Below are 24462 nucleotides of genomic sequence, written 5' to 3'. Positions count from 1 at the left end.
GGCCTTGTTACACACATGTAAATAAGTCTTCCCACTAGTCTCTGATATTTCCCAATATCTACATCTTCTCCAGTACCTGCACATAATCTTGTATTTTAGTCCATGGGAGTGTCTGCTGGTTTGCGTCCTAGCATTCTTGTCTCCTCCAATAGATCAAGGGCATACTTCCTTTGGGATAGCACAATCCCATGTCTAGATTGTAATACTTCAATACCCAGAAAATATTTGAGTAGTCCAAGATTATTTGTCTTGAATTCAACACTTATTTTTTCTTTTGTTTCTTGGATGCCCTCGCAAGCACTACCAGTTAAAATGATATCATCAACATATACTGCCAGAATTACCTTGCCTCTAGGTGTGTTTTTAATCAAAATTGAGTGATCTCCATAGCATCTGTAAAATCCTGCCCGTATGAGGGCTTGACTAAATTTCTCAAACCATGCATGAGGGGACTGTTTTAGACCATACAAAAATTTTTTTAGTCGACATACTGATTCCCCCTCAACCACATACACAAGTGGTTGCTGCATATAAATTTTTTCTTTGATGTCCCCATTCAAAAAGGCATTTTTCACATCAAGTTGATATACCTGCCAGGAAGAGTTAGTTGCCAAAGATAATAACACACGTATTGAGTTCATTTTTGCCACTAGAGAGAAGGTTTCCTCATAATCAATTCCATAACATTGTGTATAACCCTAAGCCACGAGGCGAACCTTTAGCCGAGCCACAAACCCATCCGGATGGTGTTTCACAGTAAACACCCATTTGCAACTGACGGGTTTCTTATTTGATGGAAGTGGGACTAGAGCCCATGTCTGATTTTCATAAAGTGTCTGCATTTCTTCATCAATTGTTACCTTCCACTCTGGATGTTTGGGAGCCTCCTGATAGGACTGTGGTATAGATATGGAAGAAATAGAAGAGAGAAATTGACAACATGCAGGGGACAGACGATGACGAGACACAAAATTTGATATGGGAAGAGACGTAGAGGGTATGGTGCATGATCTGGGTTATTTTCTTTGTGCAATAGGACGAGTATCATATTGTGGACCAAAACCAATTGAAGAAGATGGACTTACCTCGGTGGGATCCGTAAACTTAGCAGGTGTGGTGTCAGCTGGTGTTTCTGGGGATTGAGAAGTTTTTGTAGCACGGTGCACAACCGGTCGAGGAGAACTTGGTACTGAAGATAAACCTGGAGGAGCATTGTCAGAATAGTATGGAGAGTCTTCAAAAAAAGTGATATCCCTGGACACAAGTAAACTCTAAAGAGTGGGATTATAACAAACATAACCGTTTTGTGTACGAGAGTATCCTAGAAAGATACACTTGATAGATTTAGGATCAAGTTTATTGTGTTTTGGGGAGGAAATATGGACAAAACATTGACACCCAAAGATTTTCAAGGGTAGTGAAAACAGATCATCATTTGGCAACAATATAGAGTAAGGAGATTTATTACTAAGAACGGAAGATGGTAGACGATTTATAAGAAAGCATGCGATAAGGATTGCATAAGGCCTATAAGAGTATGGAACTTTCATGGCATATAATAAACCTTGAGCTACCTCAAGAATATGACGATTTTTCCGTTCGGTTGCACCATTTTGTTGAGGAGTGTAGGCACATGATGTTTGATGGATAATGCCATTTTTTTGACAAAAAGAGTCAAGTTCTTTGGAAATGTATTCTTTGGCATTATCAGACCGAAGTATTTTTATGTTCTGACCAAACTGAGTGAGTACCATAGCTTGAAAAGACTTAAAAATCAATGGTATCTCAGAACGCTCCTTAAATAGAAACAACCAAGTGGTACGAGTGAAGTCTTCAATAAATGTAATAAAATACCTGACTTGAGAAATATTTGAGACGCTCAAGGGTCTCCATACATGGGTATGAATTAATGAAAACGTTGTAATACTTTTGACGTCTAGACGAGATGAGTATGTACTACTTTGATGTTTACTCAATTGATAAATTTCACAATTAAACTCAGACCTGACTTTAAGAGTAGGAAACATATAATGAAGAGATTGTGAAGATGGATGACCCAACCAGTTGTGCCATAGCCTTGTCTCATTTTCATTGGTGGAAACAATATTTATTTTTGGCACATCCAGGTAGTATAGCCCCCCTTGTTAATGGCCTCCACCAATCACCTGCTTCGTTATAAGATCCTGAAATACACACGAAGTGGTGAGAAGGTGATAGAGCAATTAAAATACTTTGTCAACTGACTAACAGATAACAGATTCAAAGGGAAGGTAGGAACAAATAGAATATCAGTGAGCGGAAGTGATGGTGTAACGGAAGTGGATCTTTTCCCTTGAACCTTGGTTTGAGAACCGTCAGCTATGGTAACAAAATTTTTTTTTATGAAATGTGAATTTTATTAAGAGAAACAAAAGGAGCTAACTCCTGACAACAAGAGATTGCAAGGAGGTTCCTTGCTTGGCTAGAGCATCAGCCACAAAATTTGCTGATCTCAGAATGAGAGACCAGAATCACTCCAAGAGATTTACAATATCCAAAACTTCAAAAAAAGCATCCCAGTGACGCCACGGAGTAGAGGCATGCTGGCACCAACCGATCACCACCTTAGAGTCTCCCTCAATCAGGACAGGTCCGAAGCAATGATCACGAAAAACACGAAGCCCATTTGAGGAGGCTTTGGAGTTCAGCCATTGTGGAGTCTGCAATACCAAGGGGCTCGGAGAAAGAGACGATTTGGTTCCCAAGAGAGTCCCGGATCACGCCACTAAACCCAACTAAGCCAGGGTTACCAAGAGAAGAGCCGTCGAAATTCAGCTTAAGGACTCCAGCAAGAGGCGGGGTCCATTCACATATGATAGGAGGCTTCGAGGAGAGGTGGAGCTGGGCTAAGGTTCTCCAATTATCCCTGATGGATGTTCCAGAGAACGGGGAGAATGCCTTTCTTGAGTGAAGCCAAGTAGCAATATTGCCTGAGATGGTTTCAATGACTCTATCTTGAGTGCTGGGTTTGGCATTGAATCTTCGTTGATTTCCCTCCAGCCAAAGACCCCACGGGATGAATGCGGATATAACAGAGATCATCAGTTTCCCAATACCGGGATAGGAGTTCCAGCAAGCATACGGTAGGTGGCTGACAAATCCTCAAGGAAGCCGAGTTGGAGCCCAATTTTGTTAAGAATCGACGTCCAAATCCCCCAAGAGAAAGGGCACAAAAGGAGCAGGTGGCTTACAGTTTCTTCATGTGCATGGCAGAAAGGGCAAATGGGGTCAACTCCGCGGTTGCCACGAATTCTGAGGTTGTCAGCAGAGAGAATCTTATTACGGCAAACACTCCACATGAAGAATTTTATTTTTGGGGGGGCACTAAGACGCCAAGTGAATTCCACTGCATGCTTGGGACCCCGAGTGATCTCTCCTCGAATAACAAGATAGGCGTAGCTGACAGAGAAGGAGCCGCTTTTATCTGGCCACCAGATTAGCTTGTTTGATTTGTTAGCTTGGATTATGGTTGACTGCAAAGTGTCCAACAGTTGACTGGCTTCAAGACCTTCTGAATCAGATAAGCCACGACGAGGCTGAATGTTCCATCCCCCATTATCAACAACTTCACTAATGGTACTATTCCTCAATCTCGAAATACTGTGGAGGCTAGGAAAAGTACTCTAAAGAGGCATATCCCCCAACCATAAATCTTCCCAAAATCTGATATGATGGGCATCTCCCACATAAAATCGGATTGCTGCTGAGAAAGTTGGAGTCAAGAGATAAAGCGACCGCCATATAGGAGATAAATTCCTTCTGTTTCCCCCATTTGTCCACCATTTTGAGGAAATGCCGAGCTTTGAAAGCACCATATTTTTCCAAACGTTTGGAGCTGATGAATTGAGTCACCAAATCCATTTAAGGAGTAAAGCCTGATTCATGTCTTTGGAGAGCCGAATTCCGAGACCTCCAAAATTTTTTGGAAGGCAAACTTCCTCCCAGTTGACCAGATGGTACTTGAAATCCGGGCTATTCCCTCTCCAAAGAAAACTTTTATTCATTTTATCAAGCTGCTGACAAATAGAAGCTAGGCAAGGCATGAGGGAGAGATAATAGTTTGGGATGCCAGCGATGCATGATTTCAAAAGAGTCAACCTTCCAGCCTTGCTAAGCAGACGACCCTTCCATAATGCAAGACGTAATTCCATCTTCTTTATGACTGGAATCCAAAGATCTTTGCAAATACAACCAGTGAACAGAGAGAGGCCAAGGTAAGTGCAAGGGGTGGATGAGATGACACACCCAAGCACCTCTGCCATTTCTGAGAGAGAGTTTGGGTTGATATTGAATCCAATCAAAGAAGTTTTCCTCCAATTGACTTTCTGACCTGAGCAGATTTCAAAGAGCCCCAAAACTGCCTTTACTTTTTTTATGTTGTCCAGCGTCCCTGCACCAAAAATCAAAGTGTTGTCCGCATATTGAAGCACCGGAATGTTGAAAGCCGAGGAGCTATTGGTTGGATGCAACCATCCACATTCTTTGGCCGAGACTAGCATAGCAGAAAGAAATTTTGCCACAATGTTGAAAAGAAGAGGGGAAAGAGGGTCACCCTGTCTCAATCCTCTAGATCCCTTGAAGCATCCACAAACTGTTCCATTTAAGATGAGTACGAAGCGGAGGACAGACAACTCCTAATCCAATATCTCCAATGATCTCCAAAGTCCATCCTACTCATAATGTCATCCAGTAGACTCCAATTTACCCGGTCAAATGCGTTTTCTAAATCCAGCTTAAGGATAAAGATTAGATCCTTCGAGCGAGAAAATTTATCAAACAACTCGTGCGCTGCCATAGCCGAGTCCAAGATTTTTCTGCCCTTCAAGTAAGCACTCTGGCCATGGTTAATAACAAGTGGGAGAACTATTTTGAGTCTGTTTGCGAGGAGTCTAGCAATGATCTTGTATGAACTTGAAATCAGGCTGATAGGACGAAAGTCACCAGGGGTCTCGACATTGCGCTTCTTGAGGATTAGAGAGATAAAAGAAGCTCCCATGCTGAGGAAGGAGATGCCAGTCATGAAGAAGCCTTCAACCATTTTATAAATATCTCCCTCGATAATCAGCCAAGCACGGTGGTAGAATTCACCATTAAAACCATCAGGTCTTGGAGCCTGATCACGAGCCATGCCTAAGACTGCCTTCTCAATTTCCTTTTGGGAGAAAGGGGCTTCAAGGATAGATGAGGCAGAGATGGGAAGCTGCCCGAAATGAAGCTGCTAGACTTTGGGCCGGTTAATAACATCATTATTATATAGATCTGTGAAAAAATTGAGCAGCTCATTAGTAATTTGGACCCAATCCGACGTTACCTCATTATTGATACATAAGGAGGTAATTCTGTTGGATCTCCTCCTCGTCGATGCGAGGGAGTGAAAAAACTTGTATTGGCATCTCCTTCTGTTAACCATTTAAAGCGGGCTCTTTGTTTCCAACTGATTCTTTCCTGAACAAGGAGTGCTTGCAACTCCCTTTGAAGAGAATTCAGATGGAGATAAGTACCTTTGTTCTTCCGAAGAGTCCAGCTCAGCAATGCGGGAGAGAAGAGGATTTTTTTTTTCTTTGGCAGATTTGCTATGGTTACAAACTTATGTGAAAGACACGGAGAAACAGAATGTAATAAATGTTTGTTACCTGTAAGATGCTCGGAGTCTCCCGAGTCAATTATCCAGGATGAAGATGAGGTAGATAGAATACCTGAAGCAGCTGTATTTAATGAGGAACTTGGAGAAGAACCCATCATTTTCTGAAACAACTCATTTTCTTCATCAGTAAAAAATTTCTTTTAAGTTGATTTTGTGGGCTGATCCTCCTTTGTATCACCTACCAAGGCTTGATTAGCCTTTGTCAAGTCTGAGTTGTCGTTGGCATTATAACATATTTCTCCATAGTGACCATTTTTTCCACAGTAACTCATTTCCTTGTAATAGCATGTATCGATAGTGTGGCCATAGCTCCCACAATGAGTGCATTCTTTCCACAATTTTCTTTTGATTAGCCAACTAATCATAATGGTATCATTTTTCAACCATTTGTTATAAAAAAATGTCTTCTTGATCAATAGGTGTTCCACGGTTGGTGAGATGACCAAGTAGGTCCTTTGTTATAAGAAACATTCGCACCGATGAGGACCAACTCATAAAATTTGATACCCTTCGTAAGGGTATTGTGGTAATTCTGAGTATACCACCTTTGCTACTCACATTTTCTTTAGCCATAATAGGCACTTCAACGAAAATAATTCTCCAAAAAATTCTGATCAAAATATCCAAGTAGTATTCTTCAAACAACTTGGTTCATGGATAAATTTAGCATTAATGCTAAACAATCATTATTCTGATTTTTTTTCTGAGTAAATAACCCCTCATAATAGACTCAATATCAATCTTCTATATCAGGGGAATCTTGTTCCCACAAAAAAAAAATTATTTTTTCAACAATCTGATCATGGACTGGTCTCGGTTAACAAAAATTCCAAACCGACAAAACTACTTTGATAGCTTCTTCTAGATCGAGAGGCATTCATATCCACAATCTCATAAGATAAAAAACATTCACATACTCATCTTTAAATCATCTTCTAAATCTGGAAACCAGTGACATGAAGTAATAAAAAAAATAATGAAGGAACCTATCTAACGCTTTTTTATCTTCCTTCACAAGGAGCCTTCTATGAGTGGTGTTGATCATATCTTCTTAGAGCATTCCTTTTGATGTAGGGATCCTAAATTTAATGCCCTGATACCATGTTGAATTTAGGATTCCTTTTCCAGTATTCCGAGCAAGTGTAGAGAGAAAGAAAAAGGAGCAAAGGGGAAGAATGCTCTCTGGTAGAGAGAAGAAGAGGAGGAATAAGGTGTGCGCCAAGCAAAGAGAGAGAGATCTCCTAATTACATTCCAACTCTCTAAGATAAGTCTATCATGAAAGGATAACACAATCTAATAGAGTTCTAATATAAGTTGAACTGTAACTCTTCTTCAAGAACGTGGTCATAAGGGAGGAGGCCAGCTCATGGCCTTATCCTTGTGTGTCCCACGTGATCTTTCAGCTCGTGGTATCTTTGTGGGTCCCACTTGATCTTCAAGTCTTCTAACTTATTTTAGCTTGTGCTTCTTATCTTCTTAACTCTTGCTAGCTTGGGTGAGGACTCTTCTTGGCATCCCATGTCCTCATGGTGGGTCCCACATTGTAATAGGCAAGCTTCTATCCACTGTGGGTAGGCTCACTCTTCTAAAATCTTGCTTGGCTGGCCTACCCAATCATTTCCTTTCCTTTATGCATTGTCTGTCATCTGTTTGCAAGAGGATTGACCCCATCAGGAGACACTTTCTCTAGCATGGATCGGACGATGTTTTCAGGTATCACCTCATTAATTGGAAGAACATCAATCTCCCTTGTCTATTGGGGTTTTCTGGGTATCCGCCCCACCAATGAGATGAACTGAGCCCTTCTCTTCAAACGGGTCTGGAATTTCAACGTTCAGCACAAAGGCATATGGTGAAAAATGGTTGGCTTTAAGTTGCAGTGGTGGAGGGAGGGAGGTATACGTCGTCGTCTGTCCCCAATTTGGAAATCCCTCTACCCTCTGCTTCCCTTATTTGACAACAGTGACATCTTTTTTTGCTGGAAATGGTCAGAAACTCCTTTTCTGGAGTGATAATTGATGTGGTTCTCGTCCTCTCATGGACAAATTCAACTCCCTATTCTTGGTCTCTACCCGCCAGGACATCACTGTGACTGAGGCTTGGAGTACCCAATTTGGAAATCCCTCTACCCTCTGCTTCCCTTATTTGAAAACAGTGACATCTTTTTTTGCTGGAAATGGTCAGAAACTCCTTTTCTGGAGTGATAATTGATGTGGTTCTCGTCCTCTCATGGACAAATTCAACTCCCTATTCATGGTCTCTACCCGCCAGGACATCACTGTGACTGAGGCTTGGAGTAACCATTCCTGGAGCTTTCACTTTAGACACGGTTTGAGCGAGGAGACTGATGCTTTCTGCTCCCTTTTATCTGCCCTTGGCCGCATGTTTTTGCGGGAGCATATTCAGGACAAAATGGTCTGGAGGCCAAATGCTAATGGTATTTTCTTGGTTGCCTCAGCATACGACTATGTTAGAGGATGGGACCTCAATACCCCCGAACATGTTGCAGCTGCCACCTTGAAGCACTTTGCCCCAAACAAAATAAAGTTTTTCATGTGGACTACCATCAGGGAACAGATCCCTTCCACCAACAACCTCCACAGGCGTGGCTACTCCAGTCTGGACATCATCTGCCTGCTCAACAGCACTTGCGAGGAGACTGTCTAGCATGTGCTCCTTCACTGCAGTTTCTCGTACAGGATATGGATGGCTATGTTTCAGATAATTGGACTCCAGCTTGGCCTTCAGCGTGATCTCATTGGGACCATCTACATGGTCTTGGGGACATTTGTACCAAACCTTGGCAAAATTCTCTTTTCAGCCTGCCTTGCTCATGTGCCGTGGTGCATTTGGCTGGAGCGCAGTGTGGACAGTACCATCAACTCTGTCGTGGTCCTCATCTCTAGCTGGCTGCACTTCAGAAAAGACTTTGCCCCCCTTGCGGGCATGCCTCTTCGAATGAACCGGCATGTCCTTGTGCACATGTCGGGTCCCCCAAAGCCTCCTACCATGGTCAAGCAGTCCCCTTCGCTTGGTAGTATCAAGTTGAACTTTGATGACAGTGCAATTGGCTGTCTGGGGCCTGCTGGCTTTGGAGGTGTCTTTCGAAACTTTTTGGGAGAGGTTATCCTCTCTTATGCTAGTTGGTTGGGTGTTGCTGACTCAACCACTGTTGAAGTCTCCTCCCTTTTACATGGTTTGACTGCATTCAAGGATCGTCTCTCCGGTCATCTGCTGATTGAAAGAGATTCCTGCGTCATCATTAGTTGGTACTCGGACTCAGCCTCTACCCCTTGGTGACATTGGCTTGTTTTATTCTCTATCTTTGACGTTGTATCTAGTATTTCCTGTTCTTGGAACCATGTACCTCGGTCAGCAAACTCTTCTGTCGATAGGTTAGCCAAAATCGGGACATCCCTCTAATCTCTCATTGTTTGGGATGGTCCCCCCACTCTCTGATGTAATTCTCACTACTCTCTAATAAAATTCAGCACTTTTTCAAAAAAGATATAGCATGTCCCTTAAATTATAAAGGAAGAGAATTGTAGCGCAACAAGGAGCTGTATGCATACTCCTGTTAACTGGTCTGACAAACTGTTAGCTGAGCTTAGAATGTGCCTCCAATCCACTTGCCATGAGAAAAAGGACTGAAATTTCATTTTAAAAAAGTAGCCAAGTCTCCATGGAGGGGCTAGGTCTTTTGGCCATCCATGCTATTTACTGAATCCTCCTCTATAATCAGGGAGCCTGAAAATCTCTTTGCTAATAAATTTATAGCAGTGAGAAGTGCTCTGGATTCACCTTTGGTTGAATCACACTTGCCTGCTGGGTCAGAGAAGATGAGAAGAGATGAGCCACTGCTGTTCCTGATAGATCCAACCCAACCAACTTTAACAGAATTCCCAATGGATGATCCATCAAAGTTAAGTTTCAACCAGCCTGCAGGAGGTGCCTGCCAAGGGAAAGAAGGATGAGGCTCCTGGTACTTGAAGGTGATAATTTGCTGTGAGAATTTTCTTATTATTGAGCTGGGAAAGGGTGGCATTCTTGAACTGAGCAAACCCAAATAAATGCTGTGAATTTGTCTTCTCAATCACAAACCCAGGAGAGCTAGCTGAGTGATTATGTATTCTTTTATTTCTTTCCAGCCATAAGCTCCATGGGACTGGTGGCTGCAGTTGCTTCCTTAGTGTTTTGCCATTTTTGGGAAGGGGCTATGTGTGACATTTGAGTGATAACTCTGAGATGGAACTAGGAGAACATACGTGAATGCCATACTTGCTGGAAATGGCTCTACACATTGAGTTGCTAAAAGGGCAGTAAAGGAGGATGTGGTTGGTTGATTCTTCTTGATCACCACAGAGTTTGCAGAGGCTGTTTAAGACTGGTTGGCTTCTTCTGTACAGTTCATTATGATTACTTTCCCATCACTGCTAGCCATAAAAAAGTGAAGGACCCTTTTTTAATTTTTATTTTTAACTTTAGAATATATGGTTTAGCAATAATAAGTGAACAGAAAGAGCTTGCCTTAAGGAAATAAAAGAATAAACCAAACAGTTGATCTATCCAAACCTTCATTTCCAGCCCATTAGCTGTGGAATTTCCGCTTCTTCGAACTCTAGCACCAGCAGATGAGGGTGAAGTTCTATATATGTTTTTGCTGGAAATCAGCTGCGACTTGTCATTTCGCAGCTATTACTTACTAGCTAACTAAGAATATCAGGCCTTGTTTCTTTTGCTGTATGAGGGCATGCAAGTATTATGCCATATTTCAGGAGTATGTTGGCAATTATTGTTCTTTATATTTAGGTGGGGTTCTGTCTGGTCTTCTCAGATCAGATAACTTGATAAGCCCACTTGCAGAGGGGAAGACTATTCAGGCACAAGAATTGCTCTTGGGTTTTTGAAGCATGAAGCTTCTGAGTCTCAGTCAAAGATTCCTTGTTTGAAGCCTGTATCCTGAAAGTTTATCTTCTTTGATAATGAGAGGAGACAAGAAGCTGGTCTGGTAGGCAAATCTGCTCTTATAAAGCCTTTTTTGATGATGCAGCTGAGAAAAGCAACATAAAGCCTTAATAGGCCACCACCTCGATTGGAGTCTGCATATCCTGAAATTGGCAGCATTAGCTAACAGTATCTTACATGGGATACACTCTTGTGGCTTCCATCAAATTTTGCATTTGATCTTCATCTGGTGGGTTACATGGAGCACTCTAGTGCGGCCTGGTGCAAATAACAGCTGTCAGTTAATTCCAAATTCTTTACAAGCACGAGCTGGGAAAGGATCAAATAGATAGTTTTTTTGGATACTTACAAAGGTGATTTATGAACAGCCCACAAAGTCTCTTATTGTTGTGGGGCCAATCTCATTCCAATTTGCCACGGGTTGTGCTGTTAATCGCTGATTTCCTTTGGTATGCTTTTTATATAGTCATTTTTCATCTCTTTCTGCCTCTTATTTTTGTTATTTTTCATGAGAGCTTCAAGTTCTAGGAATTCTGAAAGAAGACACAAGCGAGTTCTGTTCCTAAAATGGACTAAGATTATCTTTATTGGTCAAATGGGAGTTTCCTTTTAAAATTGCCTCGAGCATTAGCAGTAATATAAAACGATGATAGTGCTTTTTTATGTCAATTTAAGAGAAACTAATGGCCTTTTTTAATTATTTCTAAATAATGGAGGTGAGTTAGCTAAGATTGCCTTTATCTTAATTGTTTGAGTAATTATTTATTTCTCATTGTGGCAAATAATTTTTCTGTTGGCCTTGCAGTCAAAGTATTGGTGAGAGTATCGGTCTGGGACCAGAGGCTAGTAATGGATTTATAGCAGCGGATATCGAATGTTCTTCTCTTATCCTTTGTGGCAAGGCATTTGCTGATACCAGTGGTACAAAAGACAGCCTTGCTGCTTTAGCTGCACCAGTTATATCTGCAAGGGATGGCCTTCCTTTATCTGCCAGGTAGAAAAGGCTCTTATTTATCTTTTTTCTTGACACTTAAGGCTCTCTTTGGTTCTTTCTTGTTGTTTTAACCAGCAATTTTTTTTTTTTCATACTCATTTGTAGGTTACTTTTCTCTGGAGACTCTTTGATACTGGTGTTTGCTCCAGAGAGTACTATCCAGAGCTGTTCTGATTTGCACAAGTTTGATACTGATATAGTTTTGTCCTCACACGGTGTTGCACCTCTCTTTCGAAGCAGAGATCCCAGTGCACCCAATCTGTACAAACTGCCAGATGCAGTCATCTTTGCAGCTGCTGATAGGTAAAAACCTACCATTTTAGCCTCTGTAATTTGTTGTCTACTAGTCATTTAATATGGTTCAATATGTGCATATCACTAATCGTATGAGATGCAGTAAGCTCATCAAAAAAAAATTTTAGAAAAAGAATCATCAGTAAGAGTAACTAAATTGGATCAGTCCATTAGAGCTTTTCAAGAAAAAGCAGAAAATATGATTGGAAAATTAATGATAATTATTGACATGGTACTGTTGATCTGTGGTTGGTGTTGAGTGTAGTTGATGTTTAAACATACGTTTCTGAAGTTTAATTTCTTCAAGAGAATTGGACAGCTCTATCATCCTATGCTGTGGCTTTACCTCTAGATTCTTTAACGAGCACAATGCTTAAGAGAAAGTTGATTATGTGCTTCTCCAGTTTCAAACTCATTTGACTGCTAGTCATTTAATGCTGACAAATTGTTTCTTTTAACAATTTTATATAAATTGATCACAAAGTTGTTTCTTTTATTTTCCTGTTCTTAGCTACTGTTTCACATATTTCACTTTCTGTCACGTATTTCACCTTCTGGATGGTGATGTACTGTATAAGTACCAAATGCAAAGTTGGGTCATACATGCAATAGTTGATCGCTTAAAAAAACTTGATGGTTGGAGTGATTCTAAATGCCAAATTTGAGTGTTAAAACCAATCAGAAAGCAATATTTTAGTTGTGCTGACGGGTCCAGCAGTAGGCATGCTGTCCCCTCCCTCCCTCCCTCCCGGTCAAAAAAAAAAAAAAAAAAAAATGAAATGGAAATTATTGGTATTTTGTTTAACCCCACCTCTTGCATAACCATCATCTCTGGTGTCCCATACCTGCTGAGGCGCTGCTTTTGTAATTCAAATTTGCAAGGAGGAGTCCGGCCTTATGGTTTAATTACCTCTGAAATGGTCTAAATGTTCACTTGCTCAAATGCAGCTCTGGTGCTCTTCCGTCTGTGTCAAAGCTTTCACCAGGTCAAGCAGCCTATCATTTTCTTGCTGGGTATCAGAACGGAAAATTCCTCCCTGGATATATCAAAGGTCCCTCACCAAATAATCCGTTGGAGCTTGCTAAGGCACTTTTATCACAGGTGTGGACAAGGAAATAAAGAAAATACTTAATCTTGTCAATTGTTTAATGTTGGATCATCTTAGCGTATCACTCTTCTTTTTCTTTTGGGTTTGCAGCTGAAAGACAAAGAGATTCCATCCTTCCTATTAAATGTTAATATTGGAGAAAAATCTCTGACTGGTAAGCAGTGGATAGTATTAGCAGCGTCTGAAAAGCTGATTGTATTAGCAATGCTTGAAACTTCCAACCAGAGAGACAAATCACTCAATGAAAAATATACGCTGTTGTGTCTTTTTCAGGGAAGGACCTAGTGAAGTTGATTGAGACAACTATATCAAAGAGTGTGCCTCCTCTTCAATCTAAAGGTATAGTGATCCTGCCGAATTTTTTTATGATTTGCCTTCTTGCTAATTTGTATTTTTCTATTCTTATGCTGTAGGTAATATTCAAGAACAATATAAAAGCTTTCTATCAGGGAAGTTCCAAGATCTGCCAGAGGAATTCTCTTTCTGACATGCTTTTATGTTTGTAAATTTTTTCCCCTTCTCGACTGCATCGGCTGCTTCAAATTTTCATGAATATTTGATAAGATGTTCCTCCGAAGTATATACTGAAACTGTTATTTGTCCATTAGAGAATTGTTGAATAATTCAGGGTGAGATTTGAATATCATGATTTTATGTAGTTGAAAGTGTTCTCTTGCTGGTTTAATCTTTGGGTCTCTGGGACTCTAGGATTGCAAAGTAAATGAGAAGAAAGTTTCTTTTTTGGATTTTTCCTTAGTCGAATTTTTGGAAAAGTGAAAAACTTCATTGATTTTATCATAATTGAGTACAATGAGCTTATATTTATAATAAAAGAAATAAGTATAATTTAATTACTATTAAATTATTTTTATCTAATTACATCTAAAATCTAACACTTAAAATAAGTCATAACATAATTAAATAATTAAATATAAATAAAAAACTAACATAATTAAAAAGCTTTTAATTGAGACTCTTTTGTGAGATTTTTTCCTGTGAGACTTTTGTAAGACACCATTATATTATTTCTGGTTCTATGAGATTTTTTATTGTGAGAGTCATGTAAGATTCTTTCATATATGTTCTTTAACTCCCTTACGTTGGAGTTTATAACTTCAACTTATAAAGAAAAAAAATTATTGGTCTTCAATCTTCTTTTGTTGAAAAAATTATTCATAAATGCAAAAAATTTCATCATTTGTTCTCTTCCTTTCTTCAATATTTTGGTCACATGAAATTTACCACAAAATGTGGAACACAATATTTCTTTTTTATACTTCTTATGTTATTTTTCCCCTAAGTTGGGGATAAAAAGGACAGAGATCGAGCTTGGACAAAATACAATGTGGGAGAAGAAAATCATTCATAATCATACGACAAAGTTCCATATACTAGTCAAAACGATCATAGTCTAAAACATATTTTGTTCAATTTTAAAGGTAGAAAAATGGCTTAAATTTAGGGTTTAACAAAGAAACTACTTATTTTTTTAAGGGTAGTTCAAACACAAATCACATCTTGGATGAAGAATAAAAGATTTGACTCAAGTTGTATGTTAGGCACACTCCTATACTTTTTAGGTTGTGGGTTTAGGTATTGCTTTGAAGTAATAAAAACATAAGAAGATAAATTGAAGAAATATTAGAGGAAAATAATTGTAACCAGAAATAGGCGACTATGCAACCCTCATACTTCTAAATGAATTTAGAATATGAATTTTTTTTTTTAAAAAAAGAAGACGATAATAGTGGAACTTAATAAATTTGAGCAATTATAATTTTTTTGGGGGTGACTGATTTTCAGAGCCGAGGATGCATAAGATACACACTAAGTAACAAAAGCACAAAAATTTAAAAACAACATTGAAGCCAGAATTTTTGCATACCTTGAACGAGCACATAATGAAGTGATTAATTTTAACAAAAAATCTCTTATTAGAAGAGAAATTTGGCTAAAAACTAGGATTTTAAGAGAAAAGGAAATTCAATTCAAGCTAACGCATAAAGAGATAATAGGAGAGAAAATGTGAAAAATGATAGATTTTCGACAGAGTTGACTTTAGTACTTTTGATATCAATATCTCCCACAATGTTAGATCAAAATTACAAATTTTTCGTTGATTAAGAAACTAGACTCAAAAAGTTTAATTTGAAACCTAATTTGATGTAAAAATCTTCATTCTTGAATCTATTATGACCTCTTTATTTTTTTCATTTTGTAGTTTGGTTGTTGCCAACTCCAATGAGTATATCTCCTTACATATAAATCAGATTGACATGAACTTTTTTTCTTCTGAAACTAGATTTTGATATCTTTCATTAAATTCTAATGTTTTTTTTATAAAATACATTTCTTTTGAGAGAAATAATTTAATAGATTTTAGAATCTATAATCTAGCCAAACTGAATATTTTCTTCTTTGGCCTACATGATCATTGATTTTTCTGATGTTGATATCTCCTTCAAGAAAAACACAGATTGAGAATTAGTTCAATAGGTAAGAAAATAGACTTACAACTCTCTTTTGACATGTAATTCTTCATATAAAGTCTTGTTCTTGATGGCATAAAATACCTCAAAAGTTGAAGTTTTTTGTTACTGCTTGAACCTCTCTTGCAATCTGACTTTTGTTGTTTCAAATATCGATTTATCTTTGTAGAACACTTTGATTGCCAATTCTTTTTGAGTTGGAGAGTAAACTCAAAGATCTTTCCTTCAATATATAATTTATAATATGAAAAGTTTAGTTTGAAGGTGCGAACACCAAGAAAATAATGGGTACTGAGACAAGAAAAAAAGAAAAAAAAATATAATACGATAATAGATCATAAAATGATCACATTATCTCTGTGGGTTAACCAAATCAATTCACATAACCTATTCTAATACCATGTTGAAATTTTAGAAAAGTGAAAAACTCCATTGACTTGATCATAAGTGAGTGCAATGAAACTCTATTTATAATAAAGGAAATAAGTAAAATCTAATTACAATTAAATTACCCTTATCCCAATTACACCCAAAGTCAAATATTTAAAGATAAGTCTTAGCATAATTAAACAACTGAACATAAATAAAAAACTAACATAACTAAAGTACTTTTAACTAAAACTCTTTTATAAGATATCTTCTTGTGAGACTCTATTAAGATTCCAATTCTAGCTCCATGAGATTTTTTGCTATGAGAGTCAGATAAGATTCTTACATATCTGTTCTTCAACACCAAATAGCAGAAATAATGATTTACATTAGAAAAACTAGAAAGTTCACTATTAGTACCTTTATTTTTTGTTTTTACATTTTTTAATCAGGAGATTACCAAAAGTGGCAGCATAATAAAGGAGTGCGAGCTAAAATTGGAGACAAACTCAGGACATTATTGAGGCTTTCCTCTCTTTTGCAGTGTCTTTTTTTTTTTTCTCATATTTGCATTTCTAATAGTTCTGTTACTCTTTTGCACTCAAAGAAACTCTTCACTAGTAACACTTGGAAAGAAGCGCTAGACTTCACGCTCTCTGGATTTTCACTCCTTGTGCAGTGTATCATTTTACGACATGGCTCGTAAATGGCATGTTATATCCAGGATTTGTTGTTTGTCTATGTTCTTCTTTCTGAGTTACCGTCGCATCAACTATTACTGCCACTGCCTCTTCAACTTTTATCCTTGTTTACAGAAACCTCAACCATCATCGCCACCAGATCCTTTTTCTCTTTCACATTCTCCCCTTTTGTTCAATGGACCACCCTTACTTTTCTATTAAATCGTGTGGGGAAAGGGATTGCATTGGGAGAGGAAAAGTGCGTTGGAGTAAGAAGAGGAGGGGAAAGTGAAAGGGAACACTTGGTTAATCAATACGTTTGTCGCCATTCATTTAACAAGAGGTCAAAACTTTTTGCCACTGGCTTGAACGTGTAGAAACAGGATCTTTCTCTCGTATCTATCAAACAAAAGAGACCAGATTCACCCTCTTGCTTAAATTCAAGTTACGTGCCATGAATCCAAAAGGGATAGGAGGTGACACGTCGTAAATAGACCTCAACAAAGGGGAGAAACTATCGAGTTGAATCAAGAAGTATGGTAAAATAGGAATAAAAAAGGGACCTTTGTTTTAAAATAGAAAAGTTTTTATATGTGTCATTTGATAGTCAAAGCTGAATTGAATGCTTTGGAAGAAAAATAGGGATGGTTACCATGTTACCTCTTCTACTCCACTTTTCATTCTACAAGATGCTGATCTATCCTTTAAGAGAGATGTTTTACATGCGCGTTGAATTGTCTGAGATTTGAATGAAATGTGAAATCGACTTGTATATACATGATGGATAGCATAAAATGGATGGTAAATGGTTTTTATCATACAACTAGGAGGGGCATCGAACCGAGTTGGTTCACGAGCAGCTCGAGCTTGGCTCGGTTCGAGTTTTTTCAATCTCAAATCGAATTCGAGACAGGGTTTTTAATTCATTTAAGTAAATGAGTCAAACTCGAACTCGCACCGATTCAGCTCGCAAGCCAACTTGTTTATTTAAACTAGTGAGAGTGCGGGAGCCAGGATCGGAATTGTTCTTTTTTAATCTCATTTCTCACCCTTTGGTTCCATCATAAGAGATGTCGGGAAAAACATTGCGAAGCCCACTTCCTTGCAGCTATTTTTTTCTCCTCCAAAAATATAACCGGAAGTTGAAAGGAATTCTAGTCCATGACAAGTGAGAAAAAAAAGTCTCAGGGATCGAGTTTCAGGTATTTGTTGGATAGGAAATCGAAGAGGTTCGTGTTGGCCTTTTTCGTTATTGTGGAGTTTGGTTGGTGGGATTTGATCTCTACTTGCCGCTAGCTCCATTCCTTTTGTGGTTTTTCATGGGGCCGGTGGAGGAATGGAAGAAAGGAAGGCAGAGAGATTGTGTGGAGAAGGTATGGCGGTCATAGCGAAGCTGGATATCGAAAAGGAGAGAGGTTTGAAAGGCATTTGGTGTAGTATGAAGCTTGGTTGAATTATTTGAAAGACGATGAGTTCATCTTGGATTATTACCTGTCATAATGGCTTTGAAAGAGGCATTTTTTTGCGTCGTTTCTTGGCATAACATCTAGACGTAAGCATAAACGTTCTGCTTCTTTTTTATTTTTCTTCATTTTTAATATTTTTAAAATTTCTACAAATATGGAGTAGAGAATTAAAAAATGAATCCGTTGCCTACAGACATTTTGGAGGATTTATCCTTTTCCTAGTGCTGGGGGTGTTGAGTTGCATGGAGATTCCAAAACTCAAGGAAATTATGTACTATTTTTCAAGGTGAAATGTCTTTCCTGTTGTCTACCGGTCTTCACATTTGCATTTCTCACTGTTGTTTGTCTTCTTCCTTACTGCGTACACGAACATCTTTCCTTGTAGTTTTCCATACTTTTAGGATTCTTCGAACTTACTATTGAATATGTATTTTATGAAAAGTTTTAATTGTAGGTTAAAGTTTGAACCTGTCTCGAGCTTGAACTCAAATTTGGTTAAAATTCTTGAGCTTCAGCTCGATTCCTATTTTAGTCTCAAGTCATATTTTGTGTATGCATTATGTTTCTAAATAAGTCACATTGGCATAATATTATGCATAATGTATAGACAATTTTATGCAGGGTTTATATATAGAGGTTATGCCCAATTTTAAGTAGAACTCATGCTCAATTTTAAGTAAAATTTATGCATAATTTTATATACAATTTATTTGACATATATTTTATGTAAAATTTTAAATATAAGTTGGAGCTCAAATCTTATTGGAGTTTGAGCTCGATATCAGTAAAAATTATTGGGCTCAAGATCGATTCCAATTTTAGGCTCGAAGTTGGGATCAGCTCAAACACGAGTTCGAGCCAATCCCAGCCTCTACACCCAACTGCAACATTTTAAATATAGGTTCAAGCTCGGCTGGGCTAATGCCACCTCTACACACAACTGCCACTTTTGCAGTGACTGTCGTGAAAAAAACACTTTGGCTTTGGTAGCATTGGGTAGGATTCCCTAATGTTTAGGTCTCGTTTAGATTTTGATTCGGACCCCTTCTTTTACGACTTCTTTTACGATGTAGATGGTGTCTCCCAACGAGTCTCCCTTATTACATGCATGGAAGTTAATATTATTACAGATATGAACTTCCCAACGTGTCTCCCATATTATTTCGTATCAAGGAAAGGGCCTTCTCATAATGCATGCAGAGTGACAGTAATGGACAGTAATGGGTAGGCAGATCATTGATTTTAGAACGGGGTAAACATACATCACATAATGAACCTGTGACTTTCTTTCTGATAGAACACTACCTTATTTTTTTTACTTGTCCATTACTTTATATTTCATTCATGATTGTATTTTTTTTTTTTCTTTCCTCCGCCGGTGTAAAAGGCTGGAGGGGCATCTTAACCTTGGAAGATTGAAAAAAGGAATAAAAGTCGAATTACATAAAGTCATGTCACAATCCCCTTAACCCAAGCTTTTACAGTACAACAATGGAGTATTCTCCTTCCCTCTAGATCCTTCCAACTACGTTATTTGGTTATACCTTAATGGATTTCAATATCATATTTTATTAATCTTCTTTATACATAATGTAGAGACAAGTTCACTACTCCCTCTTCTTCTTTCTTAATCTCCTCTTCACCTGTCAGGCTCCCAGTCAGCAACATGATCCATGGACAGATAGAGGGAGATGAGAGGAGGATTTCGTTAGTCCACCAGGAGTCAGTCACTTGGTCGGCAACGACTATGATGTCAAAAGACTGCAACCATGGACGAAGATTTAAGCTCCACTTCAGCTTCCTCTTTTTCTTCCTCGCCCTCTGCATCCCAGAGAAAATGAGCGTAGGATCCAAGTACGTAGCTGCATACGATCAAAAACCACTTCTTAACGTCAAAAATAATAGTCCACCGATTAGTTGCACGAATCTGTTATGCTTTAGTTGCAAGTTCTAGGAATGAGATGAATTTTAAATCCTTGGGGACCCAAAATGCAGAAGCTTGACTTTGACTGATCAACTCTCCGCCGATTCAAGAGTGTTCAAGCCAGCAATTCGATCAGCGCATCCTTGAACGATGCACATTTTGTCGCCGGGAAAACATCATCCAAGCGGCTCCGGCATCACACTTGAACAACCCGTGACCGAAGGCGGAGATCGACCAAATTGTGTCTCTGGCCAAGGGGCGGAAGATGCATGCCTATCTTGCTATTTTTTTTAAATTTAGAGATGAGATCATGAGGAGAAAATGTGTCTACATCTCACCAGTCGTTGGGGGAGGCTCTGATGGCCTCGTCAAAGTATGCTTGAGCTCTTCCTTCGTCCCGTTGCGTCTCCCATATCAGCTTCCCATAGAGCGACAGAACCTCTCCATCTCCAGGACTGGCTAATATCGCTCTCCCGTAATACTCTTCTGCTTTCAACATATCCCTCTCCACCTTTAGGACACAGCAACAACAACAACAAAGTTTTATTAAAAGAACATCGACGAAAATCGTTCGAGTGACAAAAGAAATTATAAAGGCGGATTGTCAAGCAAGTTTTAGGAAGTAATCAAAAACATCTACAAAGATTTGAAGTGAAAACAAGAACACGAAATTAATCATCTACCTCATGCAAGTACTTTCCGTAATTTCTTAAAAGAAGAGGGTTTCCAGGATCGGCTTTCAACATCTCCTGGTAATAAGCTCCCATCCTGTTCTGATCTGCACTTTCCCCCGCGAGATCTCCAATTCCATCTCCACCTCTTCCTCCACCTCTGCCGCCTCCGACTTTTCTCCCTTCACCCGTACCCCCGCCGGTCAACTCAAAATCCTCCGGCAACACTTCGTTGACCGACCAAATTCCGGAAAGACAGTCAGAAATCCCGAATTCCAAACCTCCGCGCTTCAAGACAACAGATCCATCATGCTCCTCTGCCTCCGACTTCAAATCGTACCTCTCTTCCGGAATGTCATGCTCCTCGGTAATCATATCCGGAAAAGAGCGAGAAAATCTCCTACTCAAGCTCCTGCCGGAAGCAGCCTTCTCCGACGGGTCCAGATAGGCTTCAGACAGAGTCCGTCGGAAAGACCTCGATACCGTATTCCTTTCGTTCACCCGGACAAGCAAAGCGGATTTAGGAGAGGACGTACAATTTCTGCCGGGAAATGAAATCACGGCAGCGGAATCTTGGTCAGAGAAAACTAGTCTCGGAGATCCGAGAGAGACGGAGGTTTGGATCGGACCGGAAGTCGTCCTGAGAAGAATGGCCTTCATATCTGATCCGAATAGAAAAGTGGCAGAGGAGAGATCTGAGAAGCCGAAGCAGACCGAAACCCGGAAGGCGGGTTATATTGTACTAACGTAGTCCCCTCCGTCCTGACGCACCATAAAGAGCCGGCAATTAAACAGTTGACACGTCTCCGGTGCACGTGACCACGGGTGTCGCCTCTTTGGGAACTGCCTACGTTAGCAACGTGTCGCCCAAAGAAATACGTAAGGGGTGAAGGCTGTCGACGTGAAGCGCAACAGCATGATCGGTCACATTCGAAAATAGCGGCGATAAGCGAGGGAAAGCATGGGCTCTCTATGAGTGTAGGTGTTAACTCTTAAAGCGGATTAAATTAGAGTAAGAAAGGATTAAGAGAAGTCGTAATAATTCCGAGCTCTCCCCGATTGCACCTTTGGGGTCGGGGGGAGGGGAGTTAGTGCACAATGTAAGTGCAGAAGGAAATAAAATATAATGAAAATATTTTCCCTGAGGAAAGTGAGAGGGAATGTAAATTACTTGTTTGTATTAGTATGCGCAATTGAAATTGCGATGTAAAGTATTTGTTTGTGTTAGTGTGCGTGTGCGCAATGGAAAGTGCAGTATAAAGTATTTGTTTGTGTTAGTGTGCGCAATGGAAAGTGCAGTATAAAGTATTTATTTGTGTTAGAGTGCACAATGGAAAGTGTGGTGTAAAGTGCATATAGATTATTTATTAAATAAAATATTTTAATATATCTGACTATCAGAAAATTAAATTAATATTAGTTAATAAATAAAATATATTAAATATAATAATTAAACAAATGTTTACTTTTATATTATTAAAATTGTAATCAAATTTTAATTTTGTAATATCTAAATATAAAATAATTATACAAATATCGTACTACATAGCGTACTACACAAATATCGTAAAAATAAAAATAAAAATAATACAAATATAACTCAATCACCTTTTTAATATAAAAAATTATATCTGTTCATACAAAAGTACAACATAAAAAATATTTAGTGGCATTAAAACATAATAGTCAATAATTTTGCCACATCTGAATTGCTAAAATATCTCGATAATATGATGCTCTTTTAGATTGTACTGCAAACTCCTTCTGAGTACAAGTGACTAAAATAAATTATTAAAAATAACATTAGTGAATATAATAAATAAATAAATTATTTTTTAATAACATAAGATATGTTTTAACATTAAAAACCACTAATTTAATATAATAAATAAATATATATTTATCAATAACATAATATATTTTTATGTATTATTAATTAATAATATATTGTCACAAAATTTAAATCCATTGGTTTAATTAATTATAGCAACGGGATAATTAAACCAAAATAATTTATCAAATATTTATTTTAATAATATTTTAATTATGACTATTAAATGACTAATTTAATATAGTAATTATAAATAAATATATTAAATAAATAAAAATAATTATTTTATAAATAAAAAATATAAATTATTATTTTTACGACGGTTTAATGTTTCCTAACTTAGAAAAAATTAAACCATCATCTTCCTGGGCACGGCGTCGTCCTCAACGGGCGGGAGACTACGGCGATGGGCCAGTGGGCAACGGCGATGGGCCAGTGCTTCAACGGTACGCCAAGAGGTAGAAGAGAGGGAGGCCGAGAGACTCTACGGCAGAGGCTCGGCCTCCCGTGCTCTGCGACGGAGGTCGAGAAGGAGAGGAAATGGAGGCCGAGAGAGAAGAGAAGCTGAAGGTCGTGAGAGAGAAAAAAAAAATTCTCCGAAACCTCATTCGACAGAGGTTCCTCCCTGATCCTCCCTGACAGCGAGATGTATTTGAACAGTAAGCGAAATCCGAACCCTCGGATTTCACTTGCCATCTTTTTATACCTGAAACGGGGGAAAGTGAAATACAGTTGTATTTTGCATTCCCCCGTAATTTATTAGGCGCATTGTATTTCGCTTTTCCCCGTCACTTACTGGGAGCACTAATGATTTGTATTTCGCTTTCTCCCATTACTTGCCATCGTTTTATGCCTGAAACGGGAGAGTAAAATACAGTTATATTTTGCATTCCCCCGTCACATACTAGGCCCGTTCACTTACTGGCGCACTAACGATTTCAGCCGCTTTCCATTTCACATACGCCGCGCACTAACAGCCCTTTGCTTATATTGAGATTCGAGGGGGGCAACACCACGTGGCAGAATTTGGAGGCATATACTGTGGTCACGTGGGAAAGGATGGGCAGCCATGCAGGAAACGTGAAGTTGGATCGAAGCTTATCCTAAAATGATAAATCAACTTAAAAACCTTATTTTTTTTAAACTAATAAACTCAAAACTTACATATAAGTATTTATTCTATGAGGTTAGGTCAAAACCTATCCTAAAATGATTAGTCATTAATAAACTCAATTATACGACTATTCGTTAACACTAAAATATCACATCATCGTAACACGTAAGGATAGAAGGGATAAGGATAAGAAATGTTAATCATATCCCGACTATTACCAAAAGGCAGAAAAAACATTGATTCTGATTTCTTAATTGTCGAATCTGCTTCTTTCATTTTTTTCGGCAGTATTATCGAAAAGGTTCCCGTCGCCCTTTCCGCGCGTGTAGGGTAAAAACGAGATATGGAGAAAGCTGTTCCGAAGACCAACAAGATAAGCTGAAGCTTAGTTGAACCCACCAATGATGGTTGATTGCTTCTCTCTCCTGTGCGGCTGTGACAGGTATGAAGGTTAGTGCGGAGTAAATCGGAGCTAAGTCTTGGATGGTGGCGTAGTGGAGAGTTCAGAGTAGAGTCTCAGAATTTCTCCGGATCACTTTTGCTGAAAATGAAATGACGGAAACAGTTTTACCACTTTGAAATGCCTTCAATTCAGAGGAACCTGACCTTTCTAGAACTTCTTCTCTCCTCCTCGACAATTCAACGAACATCTTATCTGCTTGCCCATTGTGGCTTATAGGGTGGATGATGATGCATGCGAATTGAGAATTATCTGTCTGAAAACGAAGAAATAATCATCTATCTCGTAGTGTCATGACAGTAAAATGTGTACGCGAAAAGAAGAGGAATTTGTAATTTGTTTGTTTATGCACTTTGCTTGTGACGTGTTTGATGAAAAATCTAGCTTGAAATCCAAGGTTGAAAAGTGAAAC

General features: G+C 38.7%; 2 protein-coding genes across 2 annotated transcripts in view; one reads left to right on the top strand and one right to left on the bottom strand.

Moving 5' to 3' along the window:
* Positions 1-13792, top strand: part of LOC137934625 (uncharacterized) — a 44010-nt gene extending 30218 nt beyond the window's left edge. The window contains exons 6-11 of the mRNA XM_068779071.1: positions 11455-11643; positions 11749-11946; positions 12886-13039; positions 13137-13200; positions 13320-13385; positions 13460-13792. Coding sequence (XP_068635172.1) covers positions 11455-11643; positions 11749-11946; positions 12886-13039; positions 13137-13200; positions 13320-13385; positions 13460-13533 — 745 coding nt within the window. The 3' untranslated portion in view covers positions 13534-13792. The remainder of the gene's footprint in view (positions 1-11454; positions 11644-11748; positions 11947-12885; positions 13040-13136; positions 13201-13319; positions 13386-13459) is intronic.
* Positions 13793-19489: 5697 nt separating this feature from the next.
* Positions 19490-21339, bottom strand: LOC137935237 (uncharacterized). The gene is made up of 3 exons (XM_068779927.1): positions 20658-21339; positions 20313-20485; positions 19490-19912 (listed from the first exon to the last, which is right to left on the bottom strand). Exons 1-3 carry the CDS (start codon positions 21303-21305, stop codon positions 19804-19806), a joined length of 930 nt encoding a protein of 309 aa, XP_068636028.1. The 5' UTR covers positions 21306-21339; the 3' UTR covers positions 19490-19803.
* Between the last annotated feature and the right edge of the window lie 3123 nt (positions 21340-24462).

The sequence above is a fragment of the Aristolochia californica genome, unplaced genomic scaffold (assembly GCF_029961685.1).
Source record: "Aristolochia californica isolate CCGP_79_NKW_82.1479 unplaced genomic scaffold, dmAriCali1.0.hap1 SCAF_6, whole genome shotgun sequence".
Classification (NCBI taxonomy): Eukaryota; Viridiplantae; Streptophyta; class Magnoliopsida; order Piperales; family Aristolochiaceae; genus Aristolochia; species Aristolochia californica.
The sequence above is the reverse complement of the archived record's forward strand: the minus strand, read 5'-3'. Positions and strand labels throughout refer to the sequence as shown.

Bases quoted from the DNA above. Each gene is read 5' to 3' on its own strand.
- LOC137935237 (XM_068779927.1), bottom strand. From the start codon at position 21,305: ATGAAGGCCATTCTTCTCAGGACGACTTCCGGTCCGATCCAAACCTCC. The intron at 20,486-20,657 runs GTAGATGATTAA...TGTGTCCTAAAG, and splicing joins ACGGAAAGTACTTGCATGAG to GTGGAGAGGGATATGTTGAA. The intron at 19,913-20,312 runs GTGAGATGTAGA...GATCGTATGCAG, and splicing joins AGAGCCTCCCCCAACGACTG to CTACGTACTTGGATCCTACG.